Below are 20,561 nucleotides of genomic sequence, written 5' to 3' on the forward strand. Positions count from 1 at the left end.
CAACATGCATCTTATTTCATGGGAGTCTAGAGGATGCCTGGGCCTGGGAGGAACATGTGTGAGGTAGTGCAAATCATGAATTGCAGAACTAAGATTGTTTTGAGCCTTTGACTCTGCACCATATGCTTTAGTGGCTTTGGTAAGCCGAATTTTTCATTTCTTTCTAAAATTGTTCATCAATAAGTGCCTGGCTACATTTTACTGAACATTCAAAGATGCTCATAACTCAGACTTGAAAACCTCTTGCCAGTCTTCATGCAACCTTGCATTGCATAAGAATGTATTATTGACGGCTAGAGAGGTGGCTCAGTGGTTAAGAGCACTGACTGCTCTACTAGAAACCCTGAGTTCAATGCCCAGTAACCAACCACATGGTGGCTCACAACCATCTGTAATGAGATCTGGTGCCCTCTTCTGGTGTGTCTGAAGAAAGCGACAGTGTGTTCACATAAAATAATAAATTTTTTTTTTTAAAAAATTACTCACCTAAAAACAAACCCAAAAGCAAAACAGAACAAAAGGACAGTGTTAGTGAGATAAAACACACAGACAACCAACCAACCAACAGGTGACAAAGGAAAAAGTGACTGGCATAAACTGGAGATAAACCAAGAAAAGGACCTAATTTTTTGAAGCACAAAACATATGGCTTTGGCTTTTAGGAAAGGAGATTCTTCTTTCTACAAAAGGAAATCATAGGAAGTGAGGGGAAGCCTAGGATAAGCATGCAGATGTGTTAGAGAAACACCAGAGGGCGCAATATAGGAGCAATGAGAAAGGAAGCAGGAAGCACCTGAAACCACACCTAGTGCGTCTCCATCCAAGTGGACCAAGGAACGTTAGACCACTTGGGAGTAGCCAGAGACACTGTCCAGCTGTTCTGCTCAGAGACACTTAGACTGATTGCTCATGAGTGTGAACCTGGCCCCTGGAAACACATGTGTGGAGATGCTGCCTCAGAACAAAGGTTTCATCTCCACACTCCCCCTCCCCCATCAGGCTCACAGCCTTTGTGCTCAAGTCTTTTGCCCAAGCTCGAGCCTTCATCTTCATCGACGAATCACACATCACCGACGCCTTCACCTGGCTCTCCAAGCAGCAGAAGGACAGTGGCTGCTTCAGGAGCTCCGGATCACTGTTCAACAATGCCATGAAGGTGATCTTTTCTGAAGTGCTTATAAGCATGGTGGCCTAATAACTCCTCAAGGTCAGGTCCTACTACTTACGATGGGGAGGAATAAGCCTCTAGGTTGGGATGTACTTTTTCATAATGGGGATGTGAATGGGAACTTCCATTGAATACTTGGATTGGCCATGAGAGGAGAAGACATCTTGCTTGCTGTATTTTCTGCTGATTACTCTCCTTTGTTGTTTGCAGGGGGGAGTCGATGATGAAATCACCCTCTCTGCCTATATAACCATGGCCCTTCTGGAAAGTTCACTCCCAGACACGGTAGGTGCCACACTGCTTTCCAGCATCCAAAGTGGTACAAAGCCTGTGACTTCCTATCCTTTCTAAAGCCAAGAGGAAGCTTTCCTTTTTTACAATGCTTTGCACTTGTCAGATTTCATTAATAAGCATCCACTTACTCAACAAAATCCTGGATATGTTCCAAAAAAATCAACCTGAAATCACAGCCTCTGATACTGTCCCTATTCGTCTGTATCTTATATAGAACATAGTTTATAAAAAGGAATGGCTCACAAAAGATAGCAGAGAAGTAGACAGATAATCAATGACAGGAAGAAGATAGGAAAGGCGGAATGGAAGAAGGAAAGGAGGAAAGGGAGGGCGAAAGGAAGGGATGGAAAGAGAAGGAAGGAGAAAGAGAGGGAGGAAGAAGGGGAGGGAGGGAGAGGGAAGGAGAAAGAGGGAGAAAGAATGGGGAGGATGGAGGGAGGGAAGAAAAGGGAGGGAGGAGATGGAGGGAGGACACACAGAGAGAGGCAGACAGAGAGAGATAGAGAAAGAGACAGAGAGATACAGAGAGAGAGGAGCAAATAAGGGAGGAAGGGAAGGAAAAAGGAAGGGAGAGAGATGCATGGAGAAGAATTGGGAGGGTAAAGGGAGGGAGGGATAGAGAGATACTAGGGAGGTGGAAAGGAAGGAGGAGAAGGATGGGAGGAGAGGGGAGGGAAGATTAATTTGAAAATTGTAAACACACTAGCCTCCATATTTGTCCTCGATCTTCTAGGACCATTTTTTTCCCAAATAGCTCAGTTTTTCTTTTTCTGCCAACAGGATCCTGTTGTCTCCAAAGCCCTGGGCTGCCTAGAGGCATCTTGGGAGACCATAGAGCAAGGAAGAAATGGCAGCTTTGTGTACACCAAGACACTGATGGCCTATGCTTTCGCTCTTGCGGGAAACCAGGAAAAGAGAAACGAAATCCTGAAATCCCTTGATAAGGAAGCTATAAGGGAAGGTAAGAATGTGTGTTCTCAAGTTTGTCTCCATCCAGCCCCCATGAAAGAAAACAGGGGAGCACATGGAGAATGGATACAGCATTACATTTTAGTCCCAGCTCTATGGCACACTGAGGTTCCTCCTTGGACTTCCCCATTACCAAATGACTTTTCCTTCTCTACAAAAGCCTTCTGTTTGGCATCTGCTCATAGTGTGACCAAAACCAACAAATATAATATCACAGTAGAATGCACACAGGTCTTACTGTCTTACTAAGACAGTTAAGCTTAGCTTTTTTTCCTTTTGTGAAAAGAAGTTTATTTTTATAATGTTTTAGAATTAAAGAAGGCCAAAGTTTCTAAATTGTTGCTAAGACCAAGAAGGAAAGTCACTCTTTAGTAAAATCTTTCACTGCTGCTCAGTGAATTATGATAGAACTGCCATTTTACATGGATCCTTGACACTTTAAAAGAGTATCTGAAAAATAAGGATTTTTTTAAAATTTTTCTTAGATTATATTTCCTTACTTACAATTCAAACATTATTCACCTTCCCAGTTTCCTGTCCATAAGACCCCATTCACTCCACTCCCCCAGACGGGTATTCCTCCTATACATCCCCCTTATTGCCCCCCCATATCTCCCTCCACTGGGGTTCCAACCCTAGGAAGACCAAGGGCTTCCCCTTCCCCTGGTGCCCCAACAAGGGAAGGGAAGGCAGTTGTAGCCCTGGGTCAGTCCATGTACAGTCTTTTGGTAGTGGTTTAGTCCCTGGAAGCTCTGGTTGGTTGGCATTGTTGTTTTTATGGGGTTGCAAGTTCCTTCAACTCTTTCAATACTTCCTCTAATTCCCCCAAAGGGGCTACTATTCTCAGTTTGGTGGTTTGCTGATAGCATTGACCTCTGTATTGGACATGCTCTGGATGTATCTCTCAGGAGAGATCTATATCCAGTTCCTTTCAGCATGCATTTTCTGGCTTCATCAATCTTATCTGGTTTTGGTGGTTGTATATATATGGGCCAGGTGTGGGTCAGGCTCTGAATGGCCATTCCTTGGGTTGCTGCTCTAAACTTTGCTTCCATATCCCCTCCTATGGATTTTTTACCCCTTTTAAGAGGAGGGGGAGCATCCGCATTTTGGTCATCCTTTTTCTTGAGCTTTCTGTGGTCTGTGGATTGCATCTTGGGTAATTCGAGGATTTTGGCTAATATCCACTTATCAATGAGTGCACATCAAGTGTGTTTTTCTGTGCTTGAGTTACCTCACTCAAGATGATATTTTCTAGTTCATTCCATTTGCCTATGAATTTCATGAAGCCATTGTTTTTGATAGCTAAGTAGTAATCCATTGTGTAGATGTACCACATTTTCTGTATCCATTCCTCTGTTGAAGGGAATTTGGTTTCTTTCCAGCTTCTGGCTATTGTAAATAAGGCTTCTACAAACATAGTGGAGCATGTGTCTTTGTTGAATGTTGGAGCATCATTTGGGTATGTGCCCAAGAGAGGTATAGCTGGGTCCTCAGGTAGTGGAATGTCCAATTTTCTGAGGAACCTCCAGACTGATTTCCAGAGTGGTTGTACCAGTTTGAAATCCCACCAACAATGTAGGAATGTTACTTTTTCTCCACATCCTTGCCAGCATCTGCTGTCACAAGTTATATATTAGCTATTCTGACTGGTGTGAGGTGGAATCTCAGTGTTGTTTTGATTTGCATTTCCCTGATGACTAAGGATATTAAACATTTCTTTAGGCACTTTTTGGCCATTTGATAATCCTCAGCTGAGAATGTTTGGTTTAACTCTCTACCCTATTTTAATAGGCTTCTTTGACTCTCTGGAGGCTAACTTCTTGAGTTCTTTGTATATTTTGGATATTAGCCCTCTATCAGATGTAAGAATGGTAAAGATCTTTTCCCAATCTGTTGCTTGCCATTTTGTCCTAATGACAGTGTCTTTTGTCTTACAGAAGCTTTGCAGTTTTATGAGGTCCAATTTGTTGATTCTTGATCTTAGAGCATGAGCCATTGGTGTTTTGTTCAGGAAATTTTCCCCAGTGCCCATGTGTTCGAGACTCTTTCCCATTTTTTCTTCTACTAGTTTGAGTGTATCTGGTTTGATATGGAGGTCCTTGATCCACATGGACTTAAGCTGTGTACATGGTGATAAGAATGGATCGATTTGCATTTTTCTACATGCTGACCTCCAGTTGAACCAGCACCATTTGTTGAAAATTCTATCTTTCTTCCATTGGATGGTTTTAGCACCTTCGTCAAAGATCAAGTGACTATAGGTGTGTGGGTTCATTTCTGGGTCTTCAGTTCTGTTCCACTGATCTGCCTGTCTCTGTACCAATACCATACAGTTTTTATGACTATTGGTCTGTAATACTGTCTGAAGTCAGGGATGATGATTCCCTCAGAAGTTCTTCTATTGTTGAGTATAGTTTTTGCTATCTTACATTTTTTTATTCCAAATGAATTTACAAATTGTTCTATCTCTATAAAAAATTGAGTAAGAATTTTGGTGGGGATTGCATTGAATATGTAGATTGTTTTTGGCAGAATGGCCATCTTACTATATTAATCCTTCCAATCCATGAGCATGGAAGATCTTTCCATCTTCTGAGATCTTCCTCAATTTCTTTCTTCAGAGACTTGAAGTTCTTATCATACAGATCTTTCACTTGCTTGGTTAAAGTCACACCAAGATATTTTATGTAATTTGGGACTATTGTGAAGGGTGTCATTTCCTTGATTTCTTCGTCAGCCTGTTTACCCTGTGTGTAGAGGAAGGCTTCTGATTTGTTTGAGTTAACTTTATACCCAGACATTTTGCTGAAGCTGTTTTTCAGGTTAAGAAGTTCTCTGGTGTAACGTTTGGGGTCATTTAAGTACAGTATCATATCATCTGCAAATAGTGACATTTTGATTTCTTCCCTTCCAATTTGTACCCTTTGACCTCCTTTGGCTGTCTCATTGCTCTGGCTAGGACTTTGAGTACTATATTGAATAAGTAGAGAGAGAGTGAGCAGCATTGTCTAGTCCCTGATTTTAGTGGGATTGCTTCAAGTTTCTCTCCATTTACTTTGATGTTACCTATTGGTTTGCTGTATATTGCTTTTACTATGTTTAGGTATGGGCCTTGAATTCCTGATCTTTCCATGACTTTTATCATGAAAGGGTGTTGAATTTTGTCAAATGCTTTCTCAGCATCTAATGAGGTGATCACGTAGTTCTTATCTTTGACTTTGTTTATATAGTGGATTACATTGACTGATTTTTATATATTAAACCATCCCTGCATCCCTGGTATGAAGCCTACTTGATCATGATGGAAGATCATTTTGATGTGTTCTTGTATTTGGTTTGCAAGAATTTTATTGAGTATTTTTGCATCAGTATTCATGAGTGAAATTGGTCTGAAGTTCTATTTCTTTGTTGGATCTTCGTGTGGTTTCAGTATAAGAGTAATTGTGGCTTCATAGAAGGAATTCTGTAGTGCTCCATCTGTTTCTGTTTTATGAAATAATTTCAACAGTATTGGTATGAGGTCTTCTATGAAGGTCTGATAGAATTCTGCACTGAACCCATTTGGACCTGGGCTCTTTTTGGTTGGGAGACTTTTAATAATTACTTCTATTTCTTTAGAAGTTATGGGGTTGTTTAGATGTTGTATTTGTTCCTGATTTAACTTTGATACCTGGTATCTGTCTAGACAATTGTCCACGTCCTCCATATTTTCCAGTTTTGTTGAATATAGGCTTTTGTAGTAGGATCTGATGATTTTTTTAAATTTCTTCAGATTCTGTTGTTATGTCTCCCTCTTCATTTCTGATTTTGTTAATTGGAATACACTCTCTGTGACCTCTGGTTAGTCTGGCTAAGTGTTTATCTATCTTGTTGATTTTCTCAAAGAACTAGCTCCTGGTTTCTTTGATTCTTTGTGTAATCCTGGTTATGTTGATTTTTTTATAGTCCTTTTCATTTCTACTTGGTTGATTTCACCTCTGAGTTTGATTATTTCCTGCCTTCTACTCCTCTTGGGTTTATTTATTACTTTTTGTTCTAGAGCTTTTAGGTGTGCTGTCAAGCTGCTGACATATGCTCTCTCCTCTTTCTTTTTGCAGGCACTCAGATCTATGAATTTTCCTCTTAGTAGAGCTTTCATTGTGTCCCATAAGTTTTAGAATGCAGTATCTTCATTTTTGTTAAATTCTAAGAAGTCTTTAATTTCTTTCTTTATTTCTTCCTTGACCCAGTTGTCATTGAGTAGAACATTATTCAACTTCCATGTATATGTGGGCTTTCTGTCATTATTGTTTTTATTGAAGACCAGTTTTAGAGTGTGGTGATCGGATAGGATGCATGGAATTATTTCTATCTTCTTGTATCTGTTGAGGCCTGTTTTATGACTGGTTACATGGTCAATTTTGGAGAAGGTTCCATGAGGTGCTGAGAAGAAGGTATATCTTTTTGTTTTAGGATGGAATGTTCTATAAATGTCTGTAAAATCCATTTGGTTCATAACTTCTAGTAGTTTCTCTATGTCTCTGTTTAATTTCTGTTTCTATGGTCTGTCTAGTGATGAGAGTGGGGTGTTGAAATTCTCTACTATTATTGTATGATGTGCAATGTGTGGTTTGAGCTTTAGTTAGGTTTCTTTTATGAATATAGGTGCCCTTGCATTTGGTGCATAGATATTTATGATTGAGAGTTCATCTTGGTGGATTTTTCCTTTGATGAATATGAAGTGTCCTTCCTTATCCTTTTTAATGACTTTTGGTTGAAAGTCAATTTTATTTCATATTAGAATGGCAACTCCAGCTTCTTTCTTCAGGACATTTGCTTGGAAAGTTGTTTTCCAGCCATTTACTCTGAGATAGTGTCTGTCTTTGTCTCTAAGATTTGTCTCCTGCATGCAGCAAAATGCTGGTTCCTCTTTACGTATCCAGTCTGTTAGTCTATGTCTTTTTATTGGGGAATTGAGTCCATTGACCTTGAGAGATAATAAGGAATAGTGATTGTCACTTTCTGTTATTTTCATTGTTAGAAGTGGAATTATGTTTGTTTGTCTTTCTTTTGGTTTCATTGCAAGGACATTCTGTTCCTGATTTCTATATGGTGTAGTTTCTCTACTTGTGTTGGAGTTTTCATCTATTATCCTTTGTAAGGCTGGATTTGTAGAAAGATATTGTGTAAATTTGGTTTTGTCAAGGAATATCTTGGTTTCTCCATCTATGTTAATTGAAAGTTTTGCTGGATACAGTAACCTGGGCTGGCATTTGTGTTCTCTTAGGGTCTGTATGACATCTGTCCAGAATCTTCTGGCTTTCACAGTCTCTGGTGAGAAGTCTGGTGTGATTCTTATAGGTCTGACTTTACATGTCACTTGACCTTTTTCCCTTATTGCTTTTAATATTCTTTCTTTGTTTTGTGAATTTAGTGAATATGAACTATTATGTGGCTGGAGGAATTTCTCTTCTGATCCAATGTATTTGGAGTTCTGTAGGCTTCTTGTACATTTATGGGCATTTCTTTCTTTAGGCTAGGCAAGTTTTCTTGAATAATTTTGTTGAATATATTTGCTGGCCCTTTAAATTGGGAGTCTTCACTTTCTTCTATACCTATTATCCTTAGGTTTGATCTTCTCATTGTGTCCTAGATTTCCTGTATCTTTTGGGCTAGGAACTTTTTGCATTTTACATTATCTTTGACAGTTATGTCGACGTTTTCTATGGTATCTTCTGCCCCTGACAGTCTCTTTTCTATCTCTTGTATTCTGTTGGTGATGCTTGTATCTACAGCTCCTTGTCACTTCCTCTGGTTTTCTATATCCAGAATTGTCTCCCTTGGTGTTTTCTTCATTGTTTCTATTTCCATTTTCAATTCATTCATCTGTTTGGCTGTGTTTTCCTGTAAATCTTTCAGGGATTTTTGTGTTTCCTCTCTAAGGGTTTCTATTTATTTTTTTGTGTTTTCCTGCATTTCTTTAAAGGAGTTTTTTATGTCTTTCTTAAACTCCTCCATCATTATCAAAAAATGTGATTTTTAAATCTAAATCTTGCTTTTCTGGTGTGTTTGAATATCCAGTATTTTCTTTGGTGGGAGAACTGGGCTCTGATGATGCCAAGTAGTCTTGGTGTCTGTTGCTTAGTTTCCTGCACTTGCCTCTAGCCATTGGGTTGTCTCTGGTGTTTGCTTGTCTTGCTGTTTCTGAGAGTGACTTGACCCTGCTGTAGGCCTCTGTGTCAGCACTCCTGTAGAACTGCTTTCCTGTTTTCTTTCAGCCTTTCCTGAGAACAGGGGCTCTGATTTCAGATGTGTCAGTTCTCCTGGAGTCTGTCTTCCTCCTCTGGGTGTGGGCAGGAATCAAAGGATCCTGCCCCTGATTTCTCATGTAGGTCCTTGCACCCCGCCAGCACAATTGGCACTAGGTGATTCCCTCTTGGGTCTGGACTGTTGGCAGAGAGTATTCTCCTCTTACTTCTCAGGACTATCCACATTTCTGAGGATCCAGCTCTCTCCCCCATGGGATTTGGGTGCAGGGAACTGTGGAATGGTATCTGCTCACTTCCGGGCAGATCCAGAAACAGGAAGTACCTTGACCCAGAGGACTTCTGCCTCTGTGTATCATGAATCCACCAGGAAGGTCACTTGGTAGCAGAAAAGTAGGTCTTACCTCTGCTCCTAGCTGTGGCAGCATTTCTGGAGACAGTCTTCCTTCTCTGGGTGCTGGCAGGAATCAAAGGGTCCTGTCCCTGATTGCTCCTGTATGTCCTTGCACCCCGTGGGCACAGTTGGCACTATGCGATTCCTTCTTGGGTCTGGACTGTTGGCAGAGGGTATTCTCCTCTGACTTCTCAGGAGTATCCACACTTCTGAGGGTCCAGCTCTCTCCCACACGGAATTTGGGTGCAGGGAGCTGTTTGGCCAGTTCAGTTCGGTCCTGGGCACAGACCAGAACTGCAGGTACCAGCGGCTGTCTGTTCCTATATCCCTGTGTCCAGAGGCACTGTGCAGATTCTCCTTGGACCACTGATGTGGGCCAAGGTGTGCAGAGGTGGCACTCTGTCGTGCAGCCTCAAGATTTGTGCACTCCTGGGTAGTCCATTCTCAAAGCTTAGCATTTCTCTCTGCTACGTGTATTCCTATCCAGAGCAGCAAAGACTATGAAGAAGAAACAGAAGAAATATGCTTCAGTGTTCTGCTATTTCATTGAAACTTCGAACCCACTGGGAAACTTTAATAAGTCATTTGGTTTGAACACTGAACAAGTGACCCTTTTTTGGGTGTGAGGGAATTAATGAGTAAAAGAGACGTGTTGGCTCTTGTCTCTTCAACAGCTCTCCTAGAGCTCTATTGAGGACTTAATTTAGTTAATAACATAATATTTCTGTCCATGGTCTTTCTCAATCATGACCCATCCACACCAACTGCAGACTTTTACAGTAAATTAGTAAACCTGGGTGTATTGTGAGTGAAAACTTTAAAACCTTCTACAACCTTTTACGGGTCCTTCTTTCTAAATACTGTCATGCAATCATTCTCCATTCAGACTTTTAATTTTCTCTCTCTTTTTACCCTAAGACAACTCCATCCACTGGGAAAGACCTCAGAAACCCACAAAATCAGAGGGTTATCTGTACACACCCCAGGCTTCCTCTGCTGAAGTAGAGATGAGTGCCTATGTCGTCTTAGCTCGCCTCACTGCCCAGCCAGCCCCATCCCCTGAGGACCTGGCTTTGTCAATGGGCACCATCAAGTGGCTCACAAAGCAGCAGAATTCCCATGGCGGCTTCTCCTCCACACAGGTCAGTGGTTTTCCTTCAGAGTCCACATGGGATTAGGGAATTTGAACAAGAGACACAGGAACCATAAAAAGGTGAAGAGAAGAGAACAAGGAAATGTTACTCTTGGATATTTTGTGTCTATAGGAAGTGAGGGATGATAGAATCTAGCAATAAATTGCCCTCGTTCCTGTTCCCAGCCACAGGAGTTCTCTTGATACCAGGATTAGTGAAACAGGCCTATGTTTCTGAGAACTTCCTAACCCAGATCCAATCCTTAATATAAAACAGTGGACAAAATCCTGGATTATCCAGAATCCTAGGCATAGTTCCCTCACCCTAGACATAGCTCCTTCACCCTAGAACAGCATACGGAGACCCAAGACCAAACCGACATGTCTGCTGCCCTACTGACCTTAGGTACAGCTGTTTCCCTTCTCCTGATAGGCCCTCCTAATCTTATGTGGGATAGATCACTCTTGGCTTCTCTCCAAGCTGGCAGGAGGTTCTGCTACCTCTTGATACTTGGGAACCACCAGGGCTGTCCTGAGGTAATAACATCTCCACCTCCAAACACATCTGCCACAATGACTATAATCCATGCTGCAGTTATTCTGGCACCATGGCAGAGTTAATAGTGAGATGGCAGGGTCCTCTAAAGGATAAGTACAATGTATTGGAAAGAAAACTAATGTGATACTAGCCACCCTGCTCTGCAGTTCAGTTCTTTTCCTCTTTCCTTTCACTAGACATCCCTGTTGTGATCATAAAGTCCTTGCTTCATGTTTCTGCTCTCTTGCTGGGCCCTGTTCTCAGGTTAAGTTCTCTTAGGATAAGAAAGGATCGTGTGAGAGAGATCCTTTCTGGAGCCTGGAGGACACATGACCAGAGTATCCCACTGAGGAGCAAGGCAGTGAAGGACAACACTAGTTCGTGGCTTTTTCTATGTGATCAGACTGAACCAGGACAGGCACATGGCCATGCTGCCTTCATTGCTCAGCAAGTGCAGAAGCAAGTTTGTCAATGAGGGAAGGGACATGATTTTGTGGGAAGATGGAGAGGGTAACCCTGGGAGTTGGGAACAAAGGAAAAAAACAAGAATGCTGGGAGGAAAATCTAATCCGTATTCATATTTTCTGCTGGCTAGGGAGGATTTGCATATGGCAGGATACTCTAAGTAGGAAAACCATGGGGAAGTTTTTGACTCTTAAATGTTTCTATACTAAAGCCTGAAATAAAGTCTAGAGCTCAAGTAATTAGAGACAGGAGTTTCATGACAGTTTGTCACAGCTAGAGCAAACTTTGGGAAGAGCTCAAGGCCTTCCAAATGGATGCTATCCTGAACGTTTTCATTCATTCCTGCCAGGACACTGTGGTGGCCCTTGATGCTCTGTCCAAATACGGAGCAGCTACTTTTTCCAAAAGCCAGAAAACTCCTTTGGTGACCATTCAATCTTCAGGGTCATTTTCCCAAAAGTTCCAAGTAGACAACAGTAATCGCCTGTTACTGCAGCAGGTCTCATTACCAGACATTCCTGGGAACTATACCGTCAGTGTGTCAGGGGAAGGATGTGTGTATGCTCAGGTAAGATGCTGGGAAGTTGTGGGTATGTGGCTGTGAGCCTCCTTCCCCAAAATGGAAAGTCTGACTTTGCACACACTATGCTCAAATTGGGGAAAATTGATCCAAGGACTCAGTGCAATGGAGGTGATGTATTTCTGTTCACTACTTATCAGACCACGCTGAGATACAACATGCCCTTGGAGAAGCAGCAGCCTGCATTTGCTCTAAAGGTGCAGACAGTACCCCTGACTTGTAACAACCCCAAAGGCCAGAACAGCTTCCAGATCTCACTAGAAATCAGGTATGAGATAGGCATGTGTCTCTGTCTCTGTATGAGCATCTATCTCTGTCTCTGTCTCTCAGCTACTATAGGGCTGTCTTCCTCACACTCTTCATGGAACGGGTTCAAAGATACCTAAAGTGGGTCTCTTCATTAACAATTGTTTTTGCCTGTAAAAATAAATGATTAAAAATACTGGGCTTCAGCAAAGTGAACAATGAGGAATTGTAAAATGACTCCTCCTGTGCACTTCTTTGGTCTGTAGTTACACGGGGAGCCGTCCAGCCTCCAACATGGTGATTGCTGATGTGAAGATGCTCTCTGGCTTCATCCCATTGAAACCAACAGTGAAGAAGGTAGGCAGAGACGAGATGTTTGTGTTCCCTGTATCCTCAGACTAGGAGCCTACCAATACCGTCATGATTACGTCAACCCATGTCAAAGCCATTAATTTAACACACTTGGGTTTTGTCAAAATGCTGGTGTAGGTATGGACTGTGATAGCAGCCAGCACAAGAAACATAAGAAAGAGATCTGAGTTCACTGAGTCTACAATCTATCTAACGATAACTTTTAAATTGTGATGAACCTGCTCAATGATTCGTGGGAAAATATTATTAAATGGCCAAATTGCAGGTGTAGTTTAAGAACAATGAAAATTGACAAAAAACTAAGGTTGATAACAGCACATTGAATATGGGGTAGGTACTACCAGATGGGTGACTATTTTTAATGTTCAAACAAAAGTCAAAAAGCCTATCACTCATATTCAGCCAGGCCTTCAGTAGAGTAGTAGTCACAATTTTCTAAATATATTTTCATTTTATTGAGAAAGTTTCTTCCCATTCATTTAAATGAATTCAATAACATTACCTGTTTATCATCCACCACCCCACAGTTCATTTATCTTCCTCACCCCCCAAGGTTTTTTCAGTAATTCGGGGTTTTCTCTCATTTTCAGCTTGAAAGATTAGAGCACGTAAGCAGAACAGAAGTGACCACCAACAACGTCCTGTTATATTTGGACCAGGTACAATTCCTTCCTGCTTCCCTAGATCTGCCGAGGCAGCAGTCCTTGATCTATGTGGGTCAGGTGAGGGTCCTTCCCGCCTTCCTATACATGCCTAGGTGGGGAATATTTCTTGTGAATCTATGTGTGAAGCACATAGCAGAAGAGAAATAATTCTAAAGGAATTAGCAATTCTAATTGAGTTAGAGGCATGTTCTCTCCTACTAGATGATGCTGTGAATTCTTTCTCTCTGGCCTGGAGACCTGATTCAGCAGTTAAGGGCACTTACTGCTCTTGCAGAAGATCAGAATTCAGTTCCCTGAAGCCAACCCAATTCACACTCCCTATAACTTCAGTTCCAGGGAATCTGATTCCCTCCTCTAGGCTCCATCAGTACAGAAATACAACACACACACACACACACACACACACACACACACACACACACACACAGAACAACAGTAGTAGTAGTAGTAGTAGTAGTAGTAGTAGTAGTAGTAGTAGTAGTAAAACAAATCTTTAAGTCTTGTTTCCTCATTGCTGGCTTTCCTGGGACTTAGCTTTGGGTCCCAAGTCAGCAAGTCAAAAGGTTAACTCTCACAATGGACAAAATCAAATATCAAAGGAGGAATATGGATTTTTGGAATGGTTTAATAGACTGGAAAACCTTCACATAGTCCCAGGAACCTGTACTTCAGTTCCTCCCACCCCCACTCTAAAACCTATCTCAGCATCCACGTAGGTGGGCAGTTAAGGAACACAGTGAGTGTGAGAGCAAATGCTACCCAACACATAAGTCAGTCAGGCTGAGGAAAAACACTGGCCCCTTTTGTGAGTCTGGATCATTTTTCTCTCTTTCCCAGGTAACCAATCAGACACTGTCCTTCTCCTTCATCATTCAACAAGACATCCCAGTAAAGAACCTGCAGCCTGCCATTGTGAAAGTGTATGACTACTATGAGACAGGTCAGCGAGATGACCCTAAAGAAGCTTGTTGTTTTATTTATTTATTTTTTTATACTTTCTCACTACATAACCCAGGCTGACCCAAATTCTTAGTCCTCTTGACTCAGCCTCCAGATGCTAATATTACAGACATACGCAATCACACCCACTAGTAAAAACAATTGATTTTCAGACAATGACATATGCAGGCCAGACAACAATTTATAAAATTTCAGTTTATTCAGCCACTCATGCCTTGTTCCTGTTTCTCCAGGTAATCATGTGGGACCAAACACTTTACAAAGTGGGGGTTATAGGTTGAAAGACACACAAATCTTATAAATGCAGCAATGGGAAGAGGAAGAAATGTACAGATAATTAGAGTGGAAATATAAAGGTGAGAGGGAATTGGAGCCCTTGTGCTTAGTGGTGACCAAAGAAGGAGCACAACGCCAGAGGGAACTAAATGGAGGGCTTTCTGTCAAGGGAAGAGATATAAACCAAATGTTTCAGACTAGAAGAATTCAAGAAATAGTGAAGGAAAAGAGGAACATAGAATGGAATCAGAAAGGACCTATGTCTTCAAGGATCACAGCTAGTCCTCTGCTCAAACACTGTAGGAGAAGTGTTTGATTTCTCCACAGGGTAAATGACTCCACTGTTGTTGTGTTTGTTTGTTTATATTGTGAGAGGCGGGCACATCACAGTGTTTGTGGAGGTCACCTGGTCATTTCGCTAAAATGGGCTCTCTCCTTCTGCCTTGCGGATCCTGAAGACTGACCTCACTGAGGGCATAAGGCTTGGCAGCAAGCACCTTTCCCCACTGAGCCAACTTGCTGGCCCAGGATAAAAATGCCAGCCAGTTGCATCTAGGGGAGATGTTCCCTCCTTTGGTTGGTCTGATATCTCTAGAGAAATGATGTTTTAGCCATCACCCAGGTTCTGATTGAGGAAAGTGGTCAGTCCCAACACATCACCTACCCTCCACACACCCCTCCCTCCACCTACCTGTCCCTCCACACACTCCTCTCCCAAAAACTCCGCTTCTCAAGTTCTAACTCCATGTCTTTCAGATGAAGTGGCTTTTGCTGAATACAGCAGCCCCTGCAGCTCAGGTAAGCACCTAGCACTCCTTGCACAAGCCTTCCTCTGACCTCCTTCACTTCAAAACTATCCCAAACTTTTGTTAGATGAGCTCAGACAATTCTCACTGATCAAAAGCACAGAAATGTGCACCTTTGGATTGGTGTACTAACCCTAGGAGACTCCTGTAACATCTCAACAAACATGTATGGTAGCTTATGGTAGAAAATCTGATGGATCCCATTCTGCACCTTGGCCAGTTTGCTGTCCAGCAGAGAACCTTGCTGCCTTTACCCAATGACATTATACTCATCACATGCTGTTTTCTCTTCTCCCCATACAGACAAACAAAATGTTTGAAACTCATATCTGTGGACAAGGCATTGCTGGAATCCCCAAACCAGAGAACTTTCAAGGTGGTGATTTGTGTTTGTCTCTGAAATACAAATACTGAACAATCTTGGTAAATAAATAATAATTCTAGCGAGTCTCTATCTGTGATTATTTCTCCACTTAATCCAAATTTACTCCTTGTTCAGTTAGCGTTTTGCCCTATGCTCCACATTTTGAATAAACAGAGATGACTTCTAAACAGAAGAGCATGCATTGTGAGCATGGGAAACACTGCAACTGCTTCAATTAAACAGAACTCCAGACATGGACAACCCCTGTGGCAACCTTACCTCCGTAGGAAAATGACCATGGATGTATTAGTGACACAAGACGACACTGAAGGCACAAAATGCAGATTCCAGCTTGCATTCAGAGCATTTCTGGAGGATGAGACAAGATTGTCAGAAATTCAAGAGTGACCCAGGCTCCTTTTGCAAGTGCCAAATGAGCCTGGACTTCATAACAAGATCGACTCTCAAAAAATCCAAAGGCAGGGATTATGGTTTGATGGCAAAATACTTGGCGATTTTCAAATCTGTGGATTCAATTTTCTAACACAGGGGGAAAGCAGGAGATATAATACATCAAGGTAAAAACACTTTTTCAAAGGAAAAAAAGTGGCAGGAAAATGGCTACACTGACTTATGGGCAGGATGCCATGTTGAAGATTGCAGTGATAAATCTATTCAGTTGTGTAAAAGAGGGTATAGAGATCAAATGGGAAATGTTCCCAACAGGCTTGGGTGTTTGAGCAATTTGATGGTCCCAAGCTTGTGCTGCTCTGCAAGGGTATACAAATCTTTGGAATATGAGTTCAAACTGGCAGTGGGGGTGAAGCTTAAGAATTCTAGGCCAGCCAAGTTCTGTTTGCTTCTTGACCTATGAAGTATGTGGAATCCGTTTCACAAGTTTTGCATCCTTGAACCTAAACATTCCTAGTCACTGAGCTTCCCCAGCACAGCAGTCTGGTGTCCTCTGGACCTGGGAACCATCAGCTGATGGCCAGGTGTTTATACAAATGAGCCTCTGGAAATATTTGAGATTCAGACCCTAACAGATAGTTATTCTGTTGCTCTGGAGACTGTGGCAAAGCAGCATGTCATGGGCTGAGGGTCAAACCTTGAACACAAATACCCACCTGTAAAGGCCATAGTTGTTGATGTGACAGTTTGGGAGGTGATGGGGACTTGAAGAGCTGGATGATGTCCTCACAGGTCTAGTGGGACCTGGCTACTCCTCACTGGCTTACTGTTTTGCTTTGGGGGCCATGAGGTAAGAACTTGATTTAGCTTTGATTTGGGTTGCGTGTCCTGTATCCTCTCTACCCCCTCAGAATGGAACCTAAAGGGGCAGGAACAATCAATGGATCAAGATGAAACTTCCCTTTTCTAAGTAGATTGTGGCAGATGCATGCGCCAGTAAACAAAAGGCTGTCCTGGCAGAAGCAAGATGGTAGCGTTTATTCATGCCACTGTGAGCCTGGAGAAATGTGTTGAGGCTGAGGGTCTTTATCACAGTAGTGTAATCACGGGTGGCTTTGGAGAGCAATGAAGGGACAGCACTGTGGTGGGAAGGGTACAACAGATCTGTCTCCCAGAAACTGTGGCAGACTGGTTATAAATGTATTCAACCTCTTTAGAACATTTGTTTTTTAACTTTTAGGGAGAGCCAAAATTATTTCAGACAGTACAATAAGTCTCCTAAGAGATTTTAATGGTGAAACTTTTCTGAAGATTAGGCTAAGCTTCCTGTGCAAAAAAATTTTGGGGGTCCATTTAGGCAAGGAAACAGGATGGAAAATGTGTTTTCAGAGTCAATGTGTATCTTTTTCATTACTATTAATCATTTTGTTCATTTACTTCAAGTGATATCCTCCTTTCCAGTTACCCTTCCTTCAACTCCAAATCCTATCTCCTCACTCCCCCCTCCCATTAAGCACCCACTATGAGGACACTCCTCCACCCTTTCGGCAGCCTACTGACTCCTCTCACTTGATCTTTATAAACAGAAAACTTCCAAGTCAAATATCTGAAACTCTGGACTGAATTACAAAATCATCAAGGATGATTCCCAGAGTTGAGCCAGTTTACAGGGAAGAGAGGTTGGATTCCATGAGGAAAGACTCCCATTGAACCAAACATGCACAATCATGCTTTCTTTCCTAAAAGGACCTTGGGCCTTTATCAGGGTAGATGTATACTGAAAAAAAGCAGTAATTAGTTCCTTAGAGAACAACTGGACACTGTCTATAGCATGACATTAATTTCAGTAGACATAAAACATCACTGTAGCCCTTTAGTCAACGTAAGGGTCAATGGGGATGTGGGGATGGGATAATGGGAATTATTTTAAAAGATTAAACTCAGTAACCAGAAAGTCTAGAGGAAATAATAAATTTCTAATCATGTAGGTGACTGATAAAGTATATCCATGTGGGTGTTCGTATTGAATCTGAGTCTTTTGCAAGAGAAACAAGTGCTCTTAAGCCCTGAGCCATCTCTCCAGCCCAAATTGTTGCACTGTGAATAAGTTTTAAGATAAGCAATTTTCCTGGTTCTATCACACATAAACAAAGAAAATATAACACACATGCTCAAACATGCACATGCAAGCACACACACACACACATGCATGCACATGCACACGCCCTACTCCCCAGTGCTGTTCTGCCAATAAAGAGGAAAGAGGAATCCGGTGACTTGCAGGAAGATGGGGAAAACTGACGGTCATGGTGGAGAGTGCAGTAAGCCAGATGCAGAACCACAGTGTGCTGTGATTCTTCTCTCATGTGGAAGAGGAAGAGACAACCATGGTGGGTCAAAAGCAGGAGACAGAGTCTGAGGGCCTGAAAGAGAGGCTATGCAGATGAAGCCCCTTCCCCTAGTCCTTCCCAGATTATATGCTCTAACTCTCTTTGGCCATCAATACCCTTAAGTCAACTGTGCAGTTAGGGAAAAACTGAACAAAACTACCCTGAAGTCAATTGTGTAGTTGGGGAAGAATTGGACACAACTGGTTGGAAGGGGTGACTGAATATTCAAGTGATTCCCATGAGGGTTCCTGACTCTTTTTCCTGTGAGGGAAGTTATCCAGTCAGGAAAGCTTTCTAGGATCCTCTTTTACAAGCAAGCACAGTTGAACTCCTGAAGATGGTGGCTATAGTTGTCTGGGAGGATGATTCTGTACTCTGTGTGTGTGTGTGTGTGTGTGTGTGTGTGTGTGTGTGTGTGTGTGTGTGTGTGTGCAGTGCTTGCAGAAGGGAGAAGAGGGCATCAGATTCCTTGAGTAGAAGTTATAAGTCATAGTGAGCTTCCTAATGTAGTTACTTTGAACTACACTTTGGAGGTGGGCAGAAGTGCCCTGTATCACCTGTACACATCTCAGGAGTCACATCATTATACATGAATCTAGGTGGTATCGTAAAGGGCATTTGTAAAGTAGATTTACTAATCATTTCCCTAAAACATGATCCAAAGAGACACAGTCTATGTGGCCCTGACTCTATCACTTGGAAAATCCATAAATTAAAGGAAAGTTTGGATTTTTCTGCTTCAAAAAAATGAAGGCTGCCCTTTCCTTTATCATTCTCCTCAAATATTTGTCTGTGGCCATGTTAAGTTCATGCCTGTTGGTTACAGTTTCTCCCTAATTTTATAGCTGCTTAGTTTGTCCTCACGGGAGCAGAGATTAATACCAGTAACAAGTGTGATTATACAGTACATTCCTTTCCATTTTGTCTCATGTGTGTCCACACATGAACAGATGGCATGCATTGCTATACATTTCAAGAAGGCATGCATGCATTCACTGTTTCCTGATTGTGGAGGTCATTTGACCATTTGCTTTACTCTCCTGCTGCCTTGATTTCCCCCACCATAATGTGCTGCACTCTTGAGATGTGACTCAGGAGACACCATTTTTCCTGTACTGCACTCTTGAGATGTGACTCAGAAGACACCATTTTAAATTGTTCTTACCCAGGTTGTTCTTTTGAATCATGCAATACAACTGGCATCACAAGATCAGTGGGTCCATGACAAGTTCCTGAGTTCTTTGTGAGTTGGGAGGAAAAAAACGATTCTCATTTGCAGACTGAAGACTCTCGAAGCCTAGAAACAATGCCACTGTGGACACAAAAATTCCAAGAAGAATTCGTCTCTTGTCACATCTCAAGAGTGCATCACATAATTTGTCTAGAGACTCACAGAGAGTGTAATACCAGGAACCTCTGTTAGCCATGACAGGGAATGGACAATTGCAGGTACAAAGGCATGGCAGCCATTGGTGTACATGCTAATGTACTGTGCATTAGTGTGAAATAAAATGAACCCTGCTTATACTGAATCTGTTGAGTATCTTGTAGGATTAATAAGAAAAGTAATATTCTTTTATCCCTCCAAAATAATATGGTCTTCCAGATATATAAAAGGAACCATTTATGAGCAATTACAACAAGATAGGGAATTTTACATCTACAGGTGTTAGATGTACAGACAGCATCCTTAGACTCAGGCTTGGTGGAGTGTTCCTGATTCCGAGATACGTTCTTAGAGTGGATTTTTTTTTCAAAAATAGGATATAACAGTTCAGATATCACGGTTCAAAGTCTTAGTCATTGTTATATTGCTGTAAGAAACACCAAAACCAAGGCAACTTTTATCAATCAAAGCACTTAATTAGAGCATCCCTACAGTTTCAGAGGTTTAACCTCTCATCATCATTTTGTGGAACATGGTAGCACACAGGCCCATGCTTGAGCAGCAGGTGAATTCGACATCATACCCATGGACAGAGAGCCAGAGGACCTGATCCTGGTATGGACTTTGGAAACCTCAAAGCCCCTCCCCAGTGGCCTACATCTACCAACAATGAAGAGATCTCTGAATCTTTCATAGTCTCTACAGTGTTTAAAAGTCCAAAGTCTTTTTTGAGATTTGAGGCACTCTCTTAACTGCCATCCATGTAAAATCAAAATCAAAAGGCACATTACATATTCTAAAAAATAGTGACATAGAATATATATTACCATTCCAAAAAGAGGAAAGAGAGCCTAGAAATACCAGACCATCCTCACAAAACTGGTAAAACTCCTATG

General features: G+C 41.8%; 1 protein-coding gene across 3 annotated transcripts in view; it reads left to right on the forward strand.

The window, feature by feature from the left end:
• The window catches only part of Mug1 (murinoglobulin 1), a 53,831-nt gene extending 38,271 nt beyond the window's left edge, over window positions 1–15,560 (forward strand). Inside the window, exons 25-35 of one of the 3 annotated variants that reach the window (XM_087658520.1) lie at window positions 1,000–1,156; window positions 1,379–1,453; window positions 2,243–2,423; window positions 9,992–10,215; window positions 11,558–11,776; window positions 11,929–12,056; window positions 12,301–12,391; window positions 12,997–13,065; window positions 13,909–14,011; window positions 15,064–15,105; window positions 15,417–15,560. In XM_087658520.1, coding sequence (XP_087514646.1) covers window positions 1,000–1,156; window positions 1,379–1,453; window positions 2,243–2,423; window positions 9,992–10,215; window positions 11,558–11,776; window positions 11,929–12,056; window positions 12,301–12,391; window positions 12,997–13,065; window positions 13,909–14,011; window positions 15,064–15,105; window positions 15,417–15,433 — 1,306 coding nt within the window. In that variant the 3' untranslated portion in view covers window positions 15,434–15,560. Of the gene's footprint in view, window positions 1–999; window positions 1,157–1,378; window positions 1,454–2,242; window positions 2,424–9,991; window positions 10,216–11,557; window positions 11,777–11,928; window positions 12,057–12,300; window positions 12,392–12,996; window positions 13,066–13,908; window positions 14,012–15,063; window positions 15,159–15,416 lie in introns of those variants that run through there. The other 2 variants (NM_023103.1, XM_087658519.1) reach the window with 2 other exon arrangements.
• The last annotated feature ends 5,001 nt before the right edge of the window (window positions 15,561–20,561 follow it).

This window comes from Rattus norvegicus, chromosome 4 (assembly GCF_021556685.1).
Source record: "Rattus norvegicus strain SHRSP/BbbUtx chromosome 4, alternate assembly SHRSP_T2T, whole genome shotgun sequence".
Taxonomy (NCBI): domain Eukaryota; kingdom Metazoa; phylum Chordata; class Mammalia; order Rodentia; family Muridae; genus Rattus; species Rattus norvegicus.